We start from the raw sequence: 21,744 nt of genomic DNA on the forward strand, positions 1-21,744 counted from the left end.
TCGTCGATGAAGCAGAAGACGCATACTCTTCCGGAACACATGGTCTTGTTCCCCTGAATTTGAATTGTAATTATGTTGCCATGTTGGTATTTTCTTGATGTTCTTTATGTGTAATCGGCGAGTGTGTGACACCATTTTGTAATCTAAAAGTCTTAATAGGTCATATTACACTTGAGTCGTATTACACAAGTGTAACACGGGAAAATCCACACTGAATCACAACGCATCTTTCACCGTTTCAAGCGATCATATTTGCAGCAATAACGTTACACTCCAATGGAACGTGACGCGCATATAGTGTATGTTATTGTCTTTACACTTAATCTGTCAGTTAACTCTATATTGCATTCCTTTTCTGATAAAACAAAATCGACTAAAATCTTATTATCTTTGTTCAGCATAGAACCTATTCTCTCCTTCAATCTCCGTTTACATATGCAATTATACCAGTTTTCCTTATTAAATATTCTTTAAGGTTCAGTTTCCTCTGTCAGAGTTGCCTTTACATTTAAGTAACGCCTCCCAGTACTGTTTAGTACTGACTGTCTTTGCTAGGCATCGCCGAGTTCCTCTTCTCCTCACTAGGCGTCGTTTAGCTCCTGTTCTCTCCGATAGGTGGCGTTTAGTGTTTTGAGTTTTCATGTAAATATAGCTAGTCATCGTGAACATCGCTTGCCTCTGTAAGAACGCGATCTCTCAACTTGGCTTTGTATACTTGAGTATCTGTATTTTGAAGAAATCTTAGTCCACTGTCCCTTCCCTAAGATTTTATGAACACATATATCTGACACTTGTTTTCTCTACAATAGTTAGTTCAGATTCTTGCTCTCCCTCCCCTCGGTAATCTTTGTCTGTTGTTTCAGATAACTTCGTGGGGTGCATTTTCCCGCTTCACCACGGGAAGCAAATGACAGTTTTCTCCGCGATATTTCAGCGTGTCTGCTAAACGTCGTTTAGATATCTTGTTCTCTGTTCGGCGATCATGATCACGTACAGTCCACTAGACACCGTTTAGACACCTAGTTTCTCTGTTTGCCGATCATGAACACATGTACAGTCCACTAGACACCGTTTAGACACCTAGTTTCTCTGTTTGCCGATCATGAACACGTACAGTCCACTAGACACCGTGTAGACACCTAGTTTCTCTGTTTGGCGATCATGAACACGTACAGTCCACTAGACACCGTGTAGACACCTAGTTTCTCTGTTTGGCGATCATGAACACGTACAGTCCACTAGACACCGTTAAGACACCTAGTTTCTCTGTTTGCCGATCATGAACACGTACAGTCCACTAGACACCGTTTAGACCCCAAGTTTCTCTGTTTGCCGATAATGAACACATGTACAGTCCACTAGACACGTTTAGACACCTAGTTTCTCTGTTTGCCGATCATGATCACGTACAGTCCACTAGACACCGTTTAGACACCTAGTTTCTCTGTTTGGCGATCATGAACACGTACAGTCCACTAGACACCGTTTAGCCACCTAGTTTCTCTGTTTGCCGATCATGAACATGTACAGTCCACTAGACACCGTTTAGACACCTAGTTTCTCTGTTTGCCGATCATGAACACGTACAGTCCACTAGACACCGTTTAGACACCTAGTTTCTCTGTTTGGCGATCATGAACACGTACAGTCCACTAGACACCGTTTAGACACCTAGTTTCTCTGTTTGCCGATCATGACCACGTACAGTCCACTAGATGTCGTTGTTTTATTCTGTTTTATGACAAGAGTCTTTGATCTTTTCATCACATTTATTATTTTACGCGTTCCCTTCGCTAAATATAGTTTTTTCACACAAGTGCGTGTCATTTTGTATCGACACTCTCCTCTAGATAGCGTTAGTACCGCACCTGGTTGATTGGTACCTTTGCTTTCCGCTAGATGTCACGATGTACTCGACCAGGGTTTGTTTTGTACTTTGACTTTCCGCTAGATGGCGTGAGTATTCCACCAAGCGTCTCTTTGTACCTGTTATACGTCCACTCTCCAACAGATGACTTGCGAACTCCGACAGCCTGTGCTTTGTACTATTACTTCCCGCTGTGTGTCATAAGTTCTCCGCTAGGCGTTTTTTACCTCTCCTCCCCGCTGTGTGTCATAAGTACTATCGCCAGACTTTGTTTTGTACCTCTGATTGTGCCTCTACACCCCGCTAGATGGCGTTACAATTTACCACGGATCAATGTGTACCTCTACTCTCCGCTAGATGGCGTTACAATTTTACAATGGATTATTTCGTGTCCCTACTCTCCGCCCGATGGCGTTACTTTTCTACAAGGGATTATTTCGTATCCCTACCCTCCGCTAGACGGCGTTACTATTCTACAAGGGATCATTTTGTACCCCTTCTCTCCGCTAGATGGCGTTACTATTCTACAAGGGATTATTTCGTGTCCCTACTCTCCGCTAGATGGCGTTACTATTCTACAAGGATCATTTGTACCCTATTCTCCGCTTGATGGCGTTACTATTCTACAAGGGATTATTTCGTGTCCCTACTCTCCGCTAGATGGCGTCACTATTCTACAAGGGATCATTGTGTACCCCTTCTCTCCGCTAGATGGCGTTACTATTCTACAAAGGATCATTGTTTACCGCTTCTCTCCGCTAGACGGCGTTACTATTCTACAAGGGATCATTTTGTACCCCTTCTCTCCGCTAGACGGCGTTACTATTCTACAAGGGATCGTTTTGTACCCTTCTCTCCGCTAGACGGCGTTACTATTCTACAAGGGATCATTTTGTTCCCCCTTCTCTCCGCTTAAATCACCGTGTTCAGTGATACAATTACGTGTATCGATAAAATCGTTTTGTTTGTTTCATCTACAAAGCGGTCGATGTTACAATTGAACATAACTCCACTCTTTTAAAGAACCAATCTTGTTTGAATAATGAAAACCCCAGAGTTATCATAAAATGTTTTAATTAATTACCAGAACCAAAAGATATCACGGAATCTGTAATAAATGATTAAAGCCAATGTTTATCAAGAAACCCTTTATAAATTACCAATCCGAGTGTTATTACAAAATTATTAATCACTTTTTTGCCCATTGCGATCTACATTTTGACTCAGAAGCGATATTTGAAAAATAGGCTGTTTCGACTAGTCAAATCACAGGTCCCCGTCTTAACATGGAAACTTTGCATGTGTGTGTAAATCTATACGACATCATACCAATACAAAAAAAACGAGACAGGAATTGTATCGTGGGCGATATCTTCATGATTTTAAAATAAAACTTAAGGAGAATCTGTCATGTTATACATCATCGAAAAATTCCTAGCGCAAGAATGACTACGACAGAAAGACCAAGGCGCAGAACACACGATAAGATGAAAAATAAGAGAAGTGAGATGACATAGATTACGACCATACACCCGAGGTAAAGAAACAGAGACGTGATGTGACTATAGGGGCGAGATGTAACGATGGGAACGAGATGTGACTATAGGGGCGAGATGTAACGATGGGAACGAGATGTGACTATAGGGGCGAGATGTAACGATGGGAACGAGATGTGGCGTAGGGACGAGGTGTGACGATAGGGGCGAGATATGACGTAGGGACGAGGTGTGACTATTGGGGCGAGATGTAACGATGGGAGCGAGATGTGACGTAGGGACGAGATGTAACTATGGGAACGAGATGTGACTTAGCGAAGAGGTGTGACTATAGGGGCGAGATGTAACGATGGGAACGAGATGTGACGTAGGGACGAGATGTGACGATAGGGGCGAGATATGACGATAGGGTCGAGATATGACGAGATGTGACGATAGGTATCATACACCGAATGAAATAAGGCAGTAGACACGTGATTTGGCAATAGAAACGAGATGTGACTTAGGGGACGATATGGTACGATAGAGGACGAAATGTTACGTTAGAAGACTAGATGTGACGATAGGGGACGAAATGCTACGATAGGGGACGAGATGTGACGATAGGGGACGAAATGTTACGATAGAGAAGATATGTGACGATAGGGGACGAATGTTACGATAGGAGAAGATATGTGACGATAGATGACGAAATGTTACGATAGTGGACGAGATGTAACGATAGGGGACGAAATGTTACGATAGAGGACGAAATGTTACGTTAGAAGACTAGATGTGACGATAGGGGACGAAATGCTACGATAGGGGACGAGATGTGACGATAGGGGACGAAATGTTACGATAGAGAAGATATGTGACGATAGGGGACGAATGTTACGATAGGAGAAGATATGTGACGATAGATGACGAAATGTTACGATAGTGGACGAGATGTAACGATAGGGGACGAAATGTTACGAGAATAGACGAAATGTGACGATAGGGGACGAAATGTTACGATAGTGGACGAGATGTAACGATAGGGGACGAAATGTTACGAGAGTAGACGTAATGTGACGATAGGGGACGAAATGTTACGATAGGTATCATACACCGAGATGAAATAAGGCCGTAGGCAAGTGATAAGACAATAGGGACGAGAGAACTGGATAGGGACGATGTCAGCTGGGGAAGATAAGGATATAAGAGATCATAAAGCGATAGGGGTGATATGAGAAAAGACAAAAAGATGAAACAACAAGAATAAAAAAAGATAAGATGAACGGTGAGACTTACTTTGTAAACAGCTTTTCCTGATGAGTCCGTCGTCATCTGAACACAGTGCTTCCACCAGACGTAGATATGTGGTGTCGGATATCGCTCGCCTCTGTGTGGCTGATACTGTAACATAGGGTCAAAGGTCACGTAAATTAACACATACCGCAAGGTCAGCTCACAACGACAAAGCATCCTATATCACCCTCACGTCACCACACACCATCACACCACGACTAAATATATCACAGCACCATCACACCACGACTAAATATATCACAGCACCATCACATCACGACTAAATATATCACAGCACCATCACACCACGACTAAATATATCACAGCACCATCACACCACGACTAAATATATCACAGCACCGTCACACCACGACTAAATATATCACAGCACCATCACACCACGACTAAATAAATCGCTTACAGCAAATCTTGCATAAAATATTGCTTCTCGATCCAATCCTCGTTAATATCCTCCTACGTAGGAATATTAAGATATATGGTATCAAAGTGTAATTAAGAGATAGAAGACACCTTCAAACAAGAAAAACACTATGATAAATGGTATATTAGCGAGGATACCACGTGTGTGGTGTGGTAGGGCCAGTGTCTCCTGCTTCAAAGACCTGAAACATAATCTAATGTGTAGTTCTCAAACTGAGAACCAAGCAAAAACCATCATATAACAAAGGGTTTACTGTTCCTAATTGTAGTATGGTGGCTACCACAACAGTGCGTTACAGTGCTACCAAGCAGACAACGATACTTGGAGTGAAGCCAGTGAAACACAACACAATAATGTTTAGAATTGTTATTGACAGCTGATGAAAACACGACAGTCTATAATACGACAGTAAACAAAATTTATGTTAGGTGAGACCACATTTTTGTTTATATCATGTCATTAACTATATATATCGATCTTCTTAGCCGCCCAGGCCCACGAGGGAGAATTCATTGCATGGTTATGACGTAATTTCTTATTATAAAAGAACTATTGATAGCGACATGTCATGATTTAGTCCGTATTGTCGATAATTCATAAAATATTGTTATTTAATCTGACCGCTCGGTAAACACCGCAGAGATGCTAGGGTGGGGGTGAAAATTCGGGAGTTAATATCGGGCGCCAATTATAGATACAAGATTTTTGGGTTTCTGTTCATTTTGATATCTTTAGGTTGATATTATTTATCCGAAATGTCAGTATTAAGAACGACCATGTATGGATGTTGGTGTAGATTTGGCAGTCTTCACCACGGCATATTCTGTGAAAGTGGGTTTTGTCATTTTCATGTTTCAAGTTTTTTGCGTTTTTGCCAAAAAGTTGATGTCAAATGGATGCATGTTTTGTCGGAATTTTTTTTTATTGTTTTGCTTTATTTTCTTGTTTTAGCATTTATTTCCTCCTCAAAATTTGCGAAAAATCGAACCCGCCGAGAATAAGAAAACACAATATATTCTCAGAAAAGAAACCGTTCGACAGAAACGGTTACGCTTTCAAAGGAAAAATGCAATTTTTTATACGTCTTTGAAATTATAAATCATGTATTTTTCCGCTCAAACTAGTAAAAAAATTAAATTGTTCATAATGTGAGATTTTCAAAACCACAGAATATTTGAAACACACAAACATATACATCTATAAAGTTTATTTGGTACAGTTCATTCAGCATCAGCAACAGCTTTGGATATCATCTTCAGAGAACACTGAACAGCATTAGGCAACGTTACACACCCAGATCAAGTTAATTATAAAGAGAAAAATAAATAACCAGCCAAATATGTCTTAAATATTTTATTTGAGTAGATATAGGATCAGCGTGTCTCTCATGTCTCTCCGTGTTCTTTCAATTGATAGCCTTACATTTTTACGCCTGATTTTATCAAGCACACGATTATATAGGAAACGTTATTACCGACAGCCCATGAAAATGTTTCTGTAATACATCCAATTAGACCCAACCTTGTACACGTGAAAAAAAACCCTCTTATCATTATCCAATCAGCTTGCTTGAGATGGTCGTCACATCACGTGGTGCATAGTACATTACATCCGGTCCACAAATCTATTATTATATACTAGAAAAGACTGACTCAGTCGAAAGGCTTTGTTTTAGTTTTGGTGTCTAGGAACATAAAGCCTGACCGTATGATTATTCTGAATATCAACAATTGACCGCTGGGCTGATGTCGGCTCTTTGGCAACTACAAAGGATTACATGGAAGTAATAGACAGGAGAGTTCTTTTTATATTGTAGTAAAGAGCTCAAATGTGTCCAAATCATCGGTAACAAGGTGCCTATAAAACCTCGGCTTTTGTTTGGAAGAAGAGCAGTATATCGGAATAAAATCCTTGGTTGTGAATGTGACTATATCTTCCATTTGTTCTCACTGTAACCAGTAGTCTCATTGCATAGTAGTAACAGACTAATCTTTTACCAAGCCGCCCGGATGTGAAAAGGTATGGGTCACCTACCTGACCACGTGGGATTTCCCCGGGTACTCCGGTTCCTTAAAACATTAAGCCCCCCGCACATTTAGCCATGTCTACGAGACTGATTTATATAACGCTTATTTAAAACGCTTGTACAATAGTTGTTGTAAAATAAATAAGGTGCTGCGTTAGTATATATATGTGTATGTGTGTGGGGGTGTGGGTGGGTAGGAGTGGGGGTGAGGGTGTGGGTGGGTGGGGGTGCGTGGGTGTGGGTGTGTGTGTCTGTTTGTTTTTTTGTGTGTGGGGGGGGTGTGTGTGTGGGGGTGTTTGTTTGTTTGTGTGGGTGTGTGTGTCTGTTTGTTTGTGTGTGGGTGGGTGTGGATGTGGGTGTGGGTGGGTGTGTGTTACACTTTACTGTGATCTGTACATCATCTCGATAAATGTGTGTCTTGAATTATTTTATTGCAATGTCAACGCATTTGATAATAGAAAAAAAGACTGCTGAAAGCAAACAGTAGCATTTAGATTTGTCATTCATTGATCCGAAATCTGTAGGGCTCTAATCTATTATACGTGTACAGAAAAGGAGAAGAATATTGTTGACATATGATTGTACTTTTTCACACTCGCCCTATCAAACTTTTCCTTCGGTATTCAATGTCAATTATATTCATGATAAGTTCTGATCTGTTTTGACAAGACTTTAGAATTCGATCAAACATTGCACGAACTATGACTGTCCAATTTATAACAGAAAACGGCTCTTCTAGAAAAGGTCTAGGTCTGCTATCAATATAGATCTACATCAATCAAGGTTACAAAGAGAAAGCAAAGGTCATATGACGTCACATTAGAGGACACCCAAGGTCAAACAATGATATGACAGTTTAGACCATATGACAGGATAAAAGATGATGATTAGGTCAAATGATTTCATATATTTACAGCAAAAAATTGAATTGACCACTTATGTACCCACATATGCACCAATGTGTTGCATTTCTACGATGTAACCTCACAAGTAATATAAACATACTGGGGTTACCTTCTCTTACAAAGAAAGAAATTTTACAAGATAAATATTAGCATTGAACAACTTTTAGTTGGAATTCATTGGTATATGAATACCAACAGGATAAAACGAATTCATCGTGGAGTGCTGACCACTTCATTGGATTTACCTTTATCCGAATGTCATTCATAAGCCCATGAACGACAACTGAAAATAGTTCAATGCTTAAATGACGTAACACAAGGACTACAGCCGAGGTAAAATTGTTGCTACCACAATAAGTGTTTATTATTCAACTCTCAAGGCATAGATCATTCCAACTATTGTTAAAACATCCTTGTTATACCACATGTGGTACAATAATTTTGATTGGCTGACATGGTGAACTTTGACCGAAATAGCGTTTCACGCGCAACAAGTAGCTTATGGCTGCTGTTGTAATAATTTGATTTTCATTTGGGTTTCTAACTTTTTTTGCTTTGAAGATAATAAATCAATTCATATCTTGTGTTAATTTGTGATAAGTTGCAATACTGCCCTTTTTTCTGGAATAAAAAGCAGTTTTACATATCAATTAGAGGCAATTTACTAAAGATCATAACATAAAGCCCCGATGATATTAACAAAACACATGTGGGTACAGAACAGTAGAAACAGGTCACATAAACTCGTGGTTTTTATAGGTATATAAGTATATCTTTCCCCTTCCTTCGTTATTTTCCAAAAGTAAAAAAAAAAAATCTCTTTGTTTATCTAACGAAGATGACGTCACAACGGAGCCGACTGCTGGAGTCGAACTCGTGACCATATTTCAGCTCTTTAGAACGATGTGTCTGTCTGTCTGTCTGTCTGTCTGGTTGACCCTGTTAAGGTAGGTACAATTACATCGCCTGTATACTGGTTATTACTGCTGTGATTAGTGATATTTAACCTGTGTATGTTGGCTATCGCTCCCTAGAGTTAGAACCAATCTCGTGAAGTCTCGACTGATTACGTAGTAAATCAAGAGAGTTGGGCGAGACTTCCGACAGATATTAATTTGCAAGTTCATGCAATGTGCTCGATAAAGGGTTTACAGGTATCGAGGGACTGCGGCACATGTCAGCACGTGGCAGCTTCACCCGTGACACAGGAAGTCCAGACAGCGGTACAGGACACCCCATGGTGATGTACTGAAGAGGGCCTGACCATGTCAGACATTACTCACGGACTACTTCTCATTGCCAATATTTACAGTCGGTGTATATAGAATATTTAACTGTATCCCTGTTTGATATACACATTACAAGCTTATGCCAGCATATCTTTTTATATGAATGAAATTTATATACGTATATAATTATCAAATTTTATTTTCATGACATTTTTAAAAGGAAAAATGAACGATACCAGAGCCAGTCCAAAAATGAAATAAAACTGTGTTTTAAAAGGATCGGGAAATATTATCGCGTTCTTTGACGTCAGATTTTTCATCATTTTCTCCCAATTTGCATTGCGGTACCCCAATAATAATAATAATAATAAACCTTGTGTATTGTGACTGTTAAAGAACGACAACTGTGTTAGAGATTGATAATTCTTAAACTTAACAACAAGATGACGTCATTTTGACTAGGCTGTCTGACGTTGTAATCTACTGTTATGTGTGTTATCTGATGATAATCACTTACATAACGTTCTTATGTACCCAATCAGAGTAAAACAGCACACCGACATTATTTCCTCGAAAACCAACTTATTCGACCTTCGCTCCATTACTAGGAAATCGGCGAGTTTCACTAACTAGAAAGCGTCGCTCTGATAAATCAGACCTACGAAAGTAATTTCCCGCTGAAAAATAGGGTAATGATTAGTTGTATAAATCAGCCCTTTTATTAAATTGATAAATTCTTATATTTCACTGACAAAAGTGTAATAGAATTAGTATATAGATAATACGAGGTCAGTGTCTTGAAATAAAAGTTGTATTTTGGCGAGGGCGAAGAAGGACAAAAGTGGCGAGCCAAAATACAGCTTTTATTTTAAGATACTGACCATGTATTCTATTTATCCTGCAACATTGATTGAAAATCAGACTTTTGAAACTTCATTGGTTTTGTGGATCAATCCTGTGTTTACCTGACGTTGACGTTAGCCGAATGTTGACTGATGGCGTACGCCAAAATAATTGCTCCGCGCGGAAATATAGTTTCAAAATTCAACGGATATAACAGCGATTTTATCAATTTTCAGAGATCAACATATTCATTACAACATGTAAACTCGCTTATTTCAACAACCATTTTTTATTTCTAAACGTAATATTTAAGAATATATTCAAAACGTAACTCTGTCGAAATAACGCACGTGCTAAAATAGAGACTTTCCCATCAGTGCCGAATACAGCCAAACTATATGTGGCAGGTGTATTCTGACTATGACACCGCCAGTCTCAAGATAAATACGAAGGACTGTGGTACCATAGACTTTTCTGTGTTAACTGACCGTTGTCCATTGTTTATTTTCAATAAAGAAAACAAAAATGTGTTATTTTTTTCTACCTGATAGTTTTAATATAAAAACTAGACGTCAATTTACAGACCAACATACACTGATAAAATTGACAGAATTTTAATAAAAAGGATTTTTAAAAAGTTCGATTCGCTGATGATACTACAAATCATTCTGTTCTGCCTTTTAGTGGCAGCAGGCTTATGAATATGTGTCCTTCCGCATACAAACAATTAATCCTGTTATGTCACGCCATTTGTTTAATCTGTTAGCTAAAAATCGCTGAACTGATCGCCTCAGTGACAAAGCTGACGTAAACCTTTAATATGCCAGTGTACACACGAATTTCAAGGACAGACAATCATATAATGAAATGCGTTATCCCTAGTTCAAAGTAGATTGGATGTAATTAGTGACCATCACGTGCCCAGGGGCTAATAAGTTATTTTTAGATTACAAACATAAATGCTTGTTAATTTACATATAAAAATTATGCAATCTATTGAAAAAATTAAATGTGTGAAATTAATTACCTAATACAAATTAACTTATTTTTTTTTTATTTACAGGAAGTGAGGTTACGTCACGATTTTTCCTGTTGTGTTGGACGTCATGTATAACATATATATATTATATATATATACTGAGTGGTTCCTCATCTGGTAGGGTTATATATATTGTCAAGAAGTCGCGGAATATTGATACTAGAGGGTAACGCCCACTTAAAATATATCCCTTTTGCGTGAAGCTTTGAACATTTGGACACTCGAAAGTCACAATGCGGACTTTTCAAACTTCCTGAAAAACACTCATACATAAAAAGGTATTAATCCTATACATATGTTTATTTACTACTTCTGGTACAAAAAAAAGATGATGTTCACACACTTTCGTATGGTGACTGATTCGGGACATCGTAATATCGCTTCGTTTAATGGGAAGCGATATTGCGATATTACGATAGAACGATGCGATATCACGATGCGATACCACGATGCGATACCACGATAGCGCGATGCGATACCACGATATCGCATCGTGCTGTCGTAGTATCGCATCGTTCTATCGTAAAATCGCAATCTCGCTTCCCATTAAACGAAGCGATATTACGATGTCCCGAATCAGCCACCATACTTTCGGCAGGAACATCTTTCCATGAATTAATATTATCCTTGATGAAATGTGGTAATAAGATTATTCATTAAAATCCTGAAAGTGACAATGAGGGTTAATTTAATCACGTGATAGTATGATAGAACATATACCACGTGCTACAACAAAAAGCAGACCTCGCTAATCTCTCGGTATCTACAGCAATTAGAGCAAGTCAGCTGTTATTTTTGTAGATCAGAAAAAATACATATACAGTGTGTACATTTTATCTCCAGTTGTTTGGAACAACATACAAGTTGACACTGAGGATTTGTTTGAACAAAAGGTGGCTGTTCTATAACAAGTAGCGATCATTGACCCTGTAACGATAGTATGTTAGTTCCAGATGTATATCGCTTTTAATGAGCATGGTTTTTTTTAAGGTATATTGAAAAAAAAAACCTTTAATCAGACTGAAACAAATTACATTGTGAATGAAATGGTTTGAAACAGATGTTACAATGGGTAGGATCTCACTAACAGAACCTCGCCGGTAGCGGTATACAAGAAACTCCTACTAGTTTTATTCTGCGGAAGTGTGGCGATTGGTGAAGTTAATACAGTTTGTAGTTTATATTGGACGACTGAGGTTTCAGTTTGATATGGATAAATCAACCTGACAAATCCCTAGCCACAGACCGCGCTGTATCGTCTTGTCCCTTAACCCTAACACTTATTGCTATAGATGACACGCGACGGACCTCCCATATGGTGTTCAGTGAGGAAACCACCAGCTGCTACAAGGCGACCCCGGCTCTAAATGATCTTTGCTCTCTCGTTGAACGATAAACACAACAAATTAATAGAATTCGTGGATAAATTTTTTTGGAAGTTTAATGAATACAATAACAAGCGTTTTAGTGACGTAGACCGGAAATCCCAATTAAGAAGAACTAAAAGGATTAATTAATTGACGTGAGTCAAACGCTTGTACGTGGTTTACAAATTTCTATTAACAAAAGTCTTCACAAGCGTAGCAACTATTAATAATGTTATAACTGATTATAGTACTGTGATTATAATGTTGTAACTGACCGTGTTACTGTGATTATAATGTTGTAACTGACCGTGTTACTGTGATTATAATGTTGTAACTGACCGTGTTACTGTGATTATGATGTTATAACTGACCGTGTTACTGTAATTATAATGTTATGACTGGCCGTGTTACTGTGATTGTAATGTTATAACTGACCGCGTTACTGTGATTATAATTTGACAGAAAAACTAGATCAATATGATGTTTGGAAAATAAAGAATGAAAAAAAAACAAAAAATGAGGCATGACCTTATTTAGCAGTTCCTTAACAAGGGTCTTTTAAGTTTTGATCAACTTGATGGGAATTAACGTGATTTTTCATATCACACTTGATGTGGTCGAGTGTTGATAGAAACTCTTGATAAAAGAAATGATAATAAAAACAAACAAACAAAATACAACCTAAACTAACCACCTAACAAAAAGATCAAAATAATTCAGAAAAACTTCAGAATCAGTGGTAAAACTTACAGCCGATGTATGTCCTTAGTGTGTGTCATGGTATGTCGTGATATGGATCGTGTCTATCGCTTTTGAATGGGATCCTCTTAAATCCCTTCATTGGTACGTTCATTCAATCAAGGAAAGCTGTATTTGTCTCTTATTCGGTAATCTCAGATAAAAACTACAGTGACGTGCCAAAAATATTCGGTCACAATGGCGGCAGGGTTCAGTCTCGTCTAAAGGTCTCGACCTTCGTTTTCTGGTCACAATGGCGGCAGGGTTCAGTCTCGTCAAAAGGTCTCGACCTTCGTTTTCTGGTCACAATGGCGGCAGGGTTCAGTCTCGTCAAAAGGTCTTGGCCTTCGTTTTCTGGTCACAATGGCGGCAGGGTTCAGTCTCGTCAAAAGGTCTTGGCCTTCGTTTTCTGGTCACAATGGCGGCAGGGTTCAGTCTCGTCAAAAGGTCTTGACCTTCGTTTTCTGGTCACAATGGCGGCGTGGGTTCAGTCTCGTCAAAAGGTCTCGACCTTCGTTTTCTAGTCACAATGGCGGCAGGGTTCAGTCTCGTCAAAAGGTCTTGACCTTCGTTTTCTGGTCACAATGGCGGCAGGGTTCAGTCTCGTCAAAAGGTCTTGACCTTCGTTTTCTGGTCACAATGGCGGCAGGGTTCAGTCTCGTCAAAAGGTCTCGACCTTCGTTTTCTGGTCACAATGGCGGTGTGGGTTCAGTCTCGTCTAAAGGTCTCGACCTTCGTTTTCTGGTCACAATGGCGGCGTGGGTTCAGTCCCGTCTAAAGTTCTTGACCTTCGTTTCTGCGTCACTGATGACGATACGCGCTATTTTAAGCTTTCTTAGTCACGTCACGTGGTATACATTTTGTAGATGTTTTTATTCTCTTAATTAATTATATTTATCTGTTATTTCGACTAATACGACATTGTTTCGCTGAAAAAAAACAACTCCAATTAAAATTGTTATTGTAACCCTGGTAAGCCTTGGGAATCTAATACATGTTTAGAGTCTGACTCTGACGATTAATGAAATAATTAAAACATATCAATTAAAAATATATATAATATACAGAAATTTATATATATATATATACGAAGATCTGACAGGTTTAGCTGCTTTCTGACGTCGTGACAAAAAAGTTAACTTGCGTGTCAACGAGAATCAAGAACATTTAGATTTTGATGTCCAACACAATCTCCATACTGATAGAACGTCATTTGTGTGTGATAACTGCAATGACAAGTTTAAAACTTTTCCCACAAACCATGTCACTTGTCTATGTCGATTGTCAACTCAGATGGCGCGGGGGGGGGGGGGGGGGAGAATGCTTTCAACAAACAGTCAGAAATTTGTATATCTACGGTCGGACAGTCACAGTCAGACATTTGTATATCTAAGGTCGGACAGGCACAGTCAGACATTTGTATATCTATGGTCGGACAGTCACAGTCAGACATTTGTATATCTACGGTCGGACAGTCAGTAGTCCGCAGTAGTATATAGTATTATCTAGCAATATATGAAGGTGAGTGTGCATGTGTCAAGAATAGATACAGGGTTGTGCAAAGTATTTGGTATGCATCGTGCTTTATTTAGATTAAACATACAAATACGGCGGCGATTTTTCTCTTTTGGTGACTAGTGTGAAAACATCCCCGATTTTACAAGATCTTGAGAAATCGGAGAATATTTTCCTCAACTCCTGTCTCCGAAGAGGACAAATACTGTCATAACTACATGCGCAAGCCTAATTACGTATGCTGCATTCCAAATACGCTGGACCTCCTGGTGTGGAGGTAGGGGAGGGGTGTGTTAAAATTGTTGATGTAGTCAACACAAGTAGGAGTCAGGATATTCTTATATAGTAAAATAACGAAACAGTTTACATATCTAGCAATTGCTATCAGATATATCATTACATTCTTCCACGATTTCATCTAAAAAAGAGATTTATTGTTGATTCAAACACAATTTTTTTTTGCGTAAGAATTCTAGAAAATTTCAAATCTGGACTAAGGACAGACAAACTAAAACCGTTAGAGAAAAGTTATTCAGCTGATGATAGAGATCCCTCCCCATTTCCACCCTCTTCTTTCTAGACTTATCAAAGACTGGTCCAAAAATGGGTTAAACAAATCCTGTAGTACGCAAGTCGAAACAAAAACATGAAGAAGTATAACAGTATCATGTTACGGTAAAATCGAACTGTAAACTATCTCCACAAGGTTCTGTCTATCGACGGATGGATTCAATACACAAATCCAAGTTTATCCAATTAGCGGGCGACCTTTACATGATAAATCCAGATACCTAAAATGACAACTATACACACCACCAACCTCTACGAAGCGTCCAACAGCTAACAGTCCGTCAGCTGTCCGAAGAACACTTCACTATGTTTCCCGATGTATTTCGGGTATGTTGACAGAGTGTTATGTTACACGTGTACCTAGCGCGTGCTGTCACCCGCCCTAACGTATCGTGTTTGTTGTCAAACAACCGAGTATTAATTTGACCTTTTGTATCATATCACGGTGTTACTTTCCTGTCAGTTTCCCACTAATATTGATCTATTGATGCAGTGAGTTACCTCCCCTTACTTGATTAGTTACGATACATGTCGATAGCCTATTGATATGCACGTACATAATAGTATTGGGCAATCTCTGTTACAGCTGTGTAAACTGAGTATGTACAATGTAGATATGTTGAGAGCTGGCCTCTTTACTTATCCCTTAGCTTCGTATGAATTTTACAGAGACATCGCGTACTATTATTAATTGTAGAAAGTGGCAGTGTTCTGTTTATAATTGTTTTCAACCCCTAGTTTGAGAGTCCCTGTACTATGTATAGCTAAATAGGGTGGCCCTGTACTATTTATAGCTGAGTTGAGTGTCCCTGTACTATGTATAGCTGAATAGGATGGCCCTGTACTATGTATAGCTGAGTTGAGTGTCCCTGTACTATGTATAGCTGAATAGGTGGTCCTGTGCTATGTATATTAGTGTTTAGTGGCTCTGTACTATGTATAGTTGAGTTTAGTGTCCCTGTAATATGTATAGTTGAGTTGAGTGCCCCTGTATTATGTATAGCTGAGTAGGGTGGCCCTGTGCTATGTATATTAGTGTTTAGTGGCCCTGTACTATGTGTAGTTGGGTGGCCCTTAGTGCAGTGTATATATCAACTTGTTTCGTTTTGATAGATCTTTTACTCTGTATTGAATAGTGCATGCCTCCAGCATCTGAAATTCTAATGTGCCTTTATAGAAATTCTGATAAGCGTAAATTGGCGATCCTGTGAACAATTGTCAAGTGAACATAAATTTGTGATAACGTTATATTACGTGGGAGGTACTCGACAACTTAGTGTCACGTGGAAGTCAGGTGATAAAGTTAGATTACTTGATCAATGTTAAGTCACGTGGCCGCGGTTGCTCAAAGGTTAGAGTTTACCAGTGGTTAGTGAAAAATTCAATTTGTTGCAACTGAAAAACAAGGACGTTGAAAGTAAACTTTAACACTAGAAGTAGACCCATCAGACCCGTCTCAACGAATCTCCAACTGTGGAATCATAGATAGTCCTCCCAGTTTATATTTTCACTATCCATTTGTTAACTCTATCCAGCCTTTGAATATCCAGGGCTTGGAACTCATTTGGAAATATTAAGTCACGTGAAAGTCACTCGATAACAAATGTTGAGTCACGTGGAAGCAATTCGATAATTAATGTTAGGTCACGTGGAAGTCACTCGATAACTAATGTTAGGTCACGTGGAAGTCACTCGATAATTAATGCTAGGTCACGTGGAAGTCATTCGTTAACTTATGTTGAGTCACGTGGAAGCAATTCGATAATTAATGTTAGGTCACGTGGAAGTCACTCGATAACTAATGTTAGGTCACGTGGAAGTCACTCGATAATTAATGCTAGGTCACGTGGAAGTCATTCGTTAACTTATATTGAGTCACGTGGAAGCAATTCGATAATTAATGTTAGATCACGTGGAAGTCACTCGATAACTAATGTTAGGTCACGTGGAAGTCACTCGATAATTAATGCTAGGTCACGTGGAAGTCATTCGTTAACTTATGTTGAGTCACGTGGAAGTCACTCGCTAACTAATGTTAGGTCACGCGAAAGTAACTCGATAATTAATGTTAGGTCACGTGGAAGTCACTCGATAATTAATGCTAGGTCACGTGGAAGTCATTCGTTAACTTATGTTGAGTCACGTGGAAGTCACTCGATAACTAATGTTAGGTCACGTGGAAGTCACTCGATAATTAATGTTAGGTCACGTGGAAGTCACTCGATAATTAATGCTAGGTCACGTGGAAGTCACTCGATAATTAATGCTAGGTCACGTGGAAGTCATTCATTAACTTATGTTGAGTCACGTGGAAGTCACTCGATAACTAATGTTAGGTCACGTGGAAGTCACTCGATAATTAATGCTAGGTCACGTGGAAGTCACTCGTTAACTTATGTTGAGTCAAGTGGAAGTGACTCGATAATTAATGTTAGGTCACAGTGAAGCCATTTGATAACTAAGGTTAAGTCACGTGTACGTTACTTAATAGTAGATATTATTTTTGCGGAAGCCACAGAAACTAATCCGAAAGAAGACCCAGTAAGACAGGCATACCTTTATTGATAATCGTCGTCATCTGAAATATTAGTTCATCGTTATTGTACCGGAATAAGTCACGTGGTCGACACTGTAATTAGTTAACAATACCGACAAACTAAACCTGACAGCGTTCTGTGTAATCTCCGCGTGTCTTATTCTGTGTAAACTCCGCGTGTCTTGTTTTGTGTAAACTCCGCGTGTCTTGTTCCGTGTAAACTCCGCGTGTCTTGTTCCGTGTAAACTCCGCGTGTCTCGTTCTGTGTAAACTCCGCGTGTCCCGTTCTGTGTAAACTCCGCGTGTCTTGTTCTGTGTAAACTCCGCGTTTCTTCGTCTGATCATACATATAGTATCATGATAAATGATAATACTGACAGACTAACCCTGACTATAACTACACATCTATTACATATTGTATGTAAATCTCCCTCACATCTTACTGAAGCTGTATCGATGTCTTTAGATAAAACGATATAACACAGTTTGGATCCATCGTTCAGGTAATCAATATTTTACACAAAAAAAATCTTTGCCGGAATTATTAGCTGTCCATCTGTTTATAGACGTTGTGTCAGGACTTCATTTCATTGTTTGTTGATGAAATACTATGATCAAATTTCGCAGGAAATCTGTAAATACTTTCTTTTTTCATTAATTTGGCATTCCTGTGTGACGGGCTATGAAACAAGACGACAATTATTTCCTTGTCGGTATGCAGTATAACTAATATATTTAAGGATGAACAGATGAACATTACTATAGAGTAATGGAATCAGGATTCTGTGAGGCGGGTAGACTGTTAAACACTGGGACTTTTTTTCTGTGTAATTGTCTTTGTTACTAAGCACCCTACCAGTGAATGAGAGGACGAGGCGGGTAGACTGTTAAAAACTGGGACTTTTTGTCTTTGTTACTAAGCACCCTACCAGTGAATGAGAGGACGAGGCGGGTAGACTGTTAAACACTGGGACTTTTTGTCTTTGTTACTAAGCACCCTACCAGTGAATGAGAGGACGAGGCGGGTAGACTGTTGAAAACTGGGACTTTTTGTCTTTGTTACTAAGCACCCTACCAGTGAATGAGAGGACGAGGCGGGTAGACTGTTGAAAACTGGGACTTTTTGTCTTTGTTACTAAGCACCCTACCAGTGAATGAGAGGACGAGGCGGGTAGACTGTTGAAAACTGGGACTTTTTGTCTTTGTTACTAAGCACCCTACCAGTGAATGAGAGGACGAGGCGGGTAGACTGTTGAAAACTGGGACTTTTTGTCTTTGTTACTAAGCACCCTACCAGTGAATGAGAGGACGAGGCGGGTAGACTGTTAAACACTGGGACTTTTTTCTGTGTAATTGTCTTTGTTACTAAGCACCCTACCAGTGAATGAGAGGACGAAGCGGGTAGACTGTTAAAAACTGGGACTTTTTGTCTTTGTTACTAAGCACCCTACCTATGAATGAGAGGACGAGGCGGGTAGACTGTTAAACACTGGGACTTTTTGTCTTTGTTATTAAGCACCCTACCAGTGAATGAGAGGACGAGGCGGGTAGACTGTTGAAAACTGGGACTTTTTGTCTTTGTTACTAAGCACCCTACCAGTGAATGAGAGGACGAGGCGGGTAGACTGTTAAAAACTGGGACTTTTTGTCTTTGTTACTAAGCACCCTACCAGTGAATGAGAGGACGAGGCGGGTAGACTGTTGAAAACTGGGACTTTTTGTCGTTGTTACTAAGCACCCTACCTGTGAATGAGAGGACGAGGCGGGTAGACTGTTAAAAACTGGGACTTTTTGTCTTTGTTACTAAGCACCCTACCAGTGAATGAGAGGACGAGGCGGGTAGACTGTTGAAAACTGGGACTTTTTGTCGTTGTTACTAAGCACCCTACCTGTGAATGAGAGGACGAGGCGGGTAGACTGTTGAAAACTGGGACTTTTTGTCTTTGTTACTAAGCACCCTACCAGTGAATGAGAGGACGAGGCGGGTAGACTGTTAAAAACTGGGACTTTTTTCTGTGTAATTGTCTTTGTTACTGAGCACGTACCAGTGAATGAGACGACGAGGCGGATGGACTGGTCAACAATGGGACTTTTTTTCTGTGTAATTTGTTACCAAACCACCTACCAGTGAAGGAGACGACGAGGTGGATGGACTAGAAAATGCCGCGCATGCTCAGAGACATATATATATGCCCCTGGCATGCTGAATGAATACACGCCAACGTGATCAAGCGAAAGTTACCAAATGGATTATAGACAGTGTTTACTGATGTACATCAGAGAATAACGTAATACTCTAAGTGATAGGGATTCGTGCTAACTCCATGTCGCCCCAACCTGACAGTATGACTGGAATTACAGAAATATGTACGGAGCAATTTTAAGGATGTATTTGATTGGTCAATTTTATTTAATGAGCGATCGAATACGTCATTTGAAAAGTGACGTCACCCCCGTTCCTATTTTAACAAGAACTAACAACAATAATGGTTGATATAGTTTGAATGAAGTACTTCACGAAAAGAATACAGTTTTCTAAACTTAAATACATAACATACGAAAAATTCCCTGAAATAAATTAAATACTGTACGTGCCAGTGACGCTTTCACTTGAAAGCAACCACCTTTGACCTAGATATCAGCGGACTGTTGTCACGGTAACAGAAAGGTGTGTAAATTTAGTCTGTTTTGCTTTCCTTGTAGATAATGTATCAGTGATCCTTTTACCAAAGATGTAAAGATTTAAGAGTGTGGTTGAATTTTGAGACTAATGAATTTCTCTGATGTTATGTTTGTAGACTAGTACTTTACTAGTTATTTTATACCATACAAGCCCTGATCCCTAGAAATATTGTTACAGACCCCTGTGATATTATACCGTACAAGCCCTGATCCCTAGAAATATTGTTACAGGCCCCTGTGATAGTATACCATACAAGCCCTGATCCCTAGAAATATTGTTACAGGCCCCTGTGATAGTATACTGTACAACCCCTGATCCCTAGAAATATTGTTACAGGCCCCTGTGATAGTATACCGTACAAGCCCTGATCCCCAGAAATATTGTTACAGGCCCCTGTGATAGTATACCATACAAGCCCTGATCCCCAGAAATATTGTTACAGGCCCCTGTGATAGTATACCATACAAGCCCTGATCCCCAGAAATATTGTTACAGGCCCCTGTGATAGTATACCATACAAGCCCTGATCCCCAGAAATATTGTTACAGGCCCCTGTGATAGTATACCATACAAGCCCTGATCCCCAGAAATATTGTTACAGGCCCCTGTGATAGTATACCGTACAAGCCCTGATCCTCAGAAATATTGTTACAGGCCCCTGTGATAGTATACCGTACAAGCCCTGATCCCCAGAAATATTGTTACAGGCCCCTGTGATATTATACCGTACAAGCCCTGATCCCCAGAAATATTGTTACAGGCCCCTGTGATAGTATACCATACAAGCCCTGAAATATACAAGCCCCCCAGATCCCTATAAATATTGTTACAAGCCCCTGTGATAGTATACCGTACAACCCCTGATCCCTATAAATATTGTTACAGGCCCCTGTGATAGTATACCGTACAACCCCTGATCCCTAGAAATATTGTTACAGGCCCCTGTGATAGTATACCGTACAAGCCCTGATCCCCAGAAATATTGTTACAGGCCCCTGTGATAGTATAGCATACAAGCCCTGATCCACAGAAATATTGTTACAAGCCCCTGTGATAGTATACCATACAAGCCCTGATCCCCAGAAATATTGTTACAGGCCCCTGTGATAGTATCATGTACAAGCAGTTATCTTCCAGAAAACATTGTTACGGGTCGCTGTGAGAGTATACCTTACAAGCCATCATTCCACAGAAACATTGTTACGGGCCCCTGTGA

General features: G+C 39.6%; 1 protein-coding gene across 1 annotated transcript in view; it reads right to left on the bottom strand.

Annotated features, from left to right (window-relative positions):
* LOC132554862 (uncharacterized) overlaps positions 1–21,744 on the bottom strand; it is a 50,201-nt gene that overhangs the window by 8,553 nt on the left and 19,904 nt on the right. Inside the window, exons 2-3 of the mRNA XM_060219184.1 lie at positions 5,215–5,283; positions 4,639–4,743 (exon numbers count right to left, since the gene is read on the bottom strand). Of these exons, the coding sequence (XP_060075167.1) occupies positions 4,639–4,743; positions 5,215–5,283 (174 nt within the window). The remainder of the gene's footprint in view (positions 1–4,638; positions 4,744–5,214; positions 5,284–21,744) is intronic.

Source organism: Ylistrum balloti, unplaced genomic scaffold (genome assembly GCF_031769215.1).
Source record: "Ylistrum balloti isolate Yb309-2 unplaced genomic scaffold, AGI_CSIRO_Ybal_v1 Utg370448, whole genome shotgun sequence".
NCBI lineage: Eukaryota > Metazoa > Mollusca > Bivalvia > Pectinida > Pectinidae > Ylistrum > Ylistrum balloti.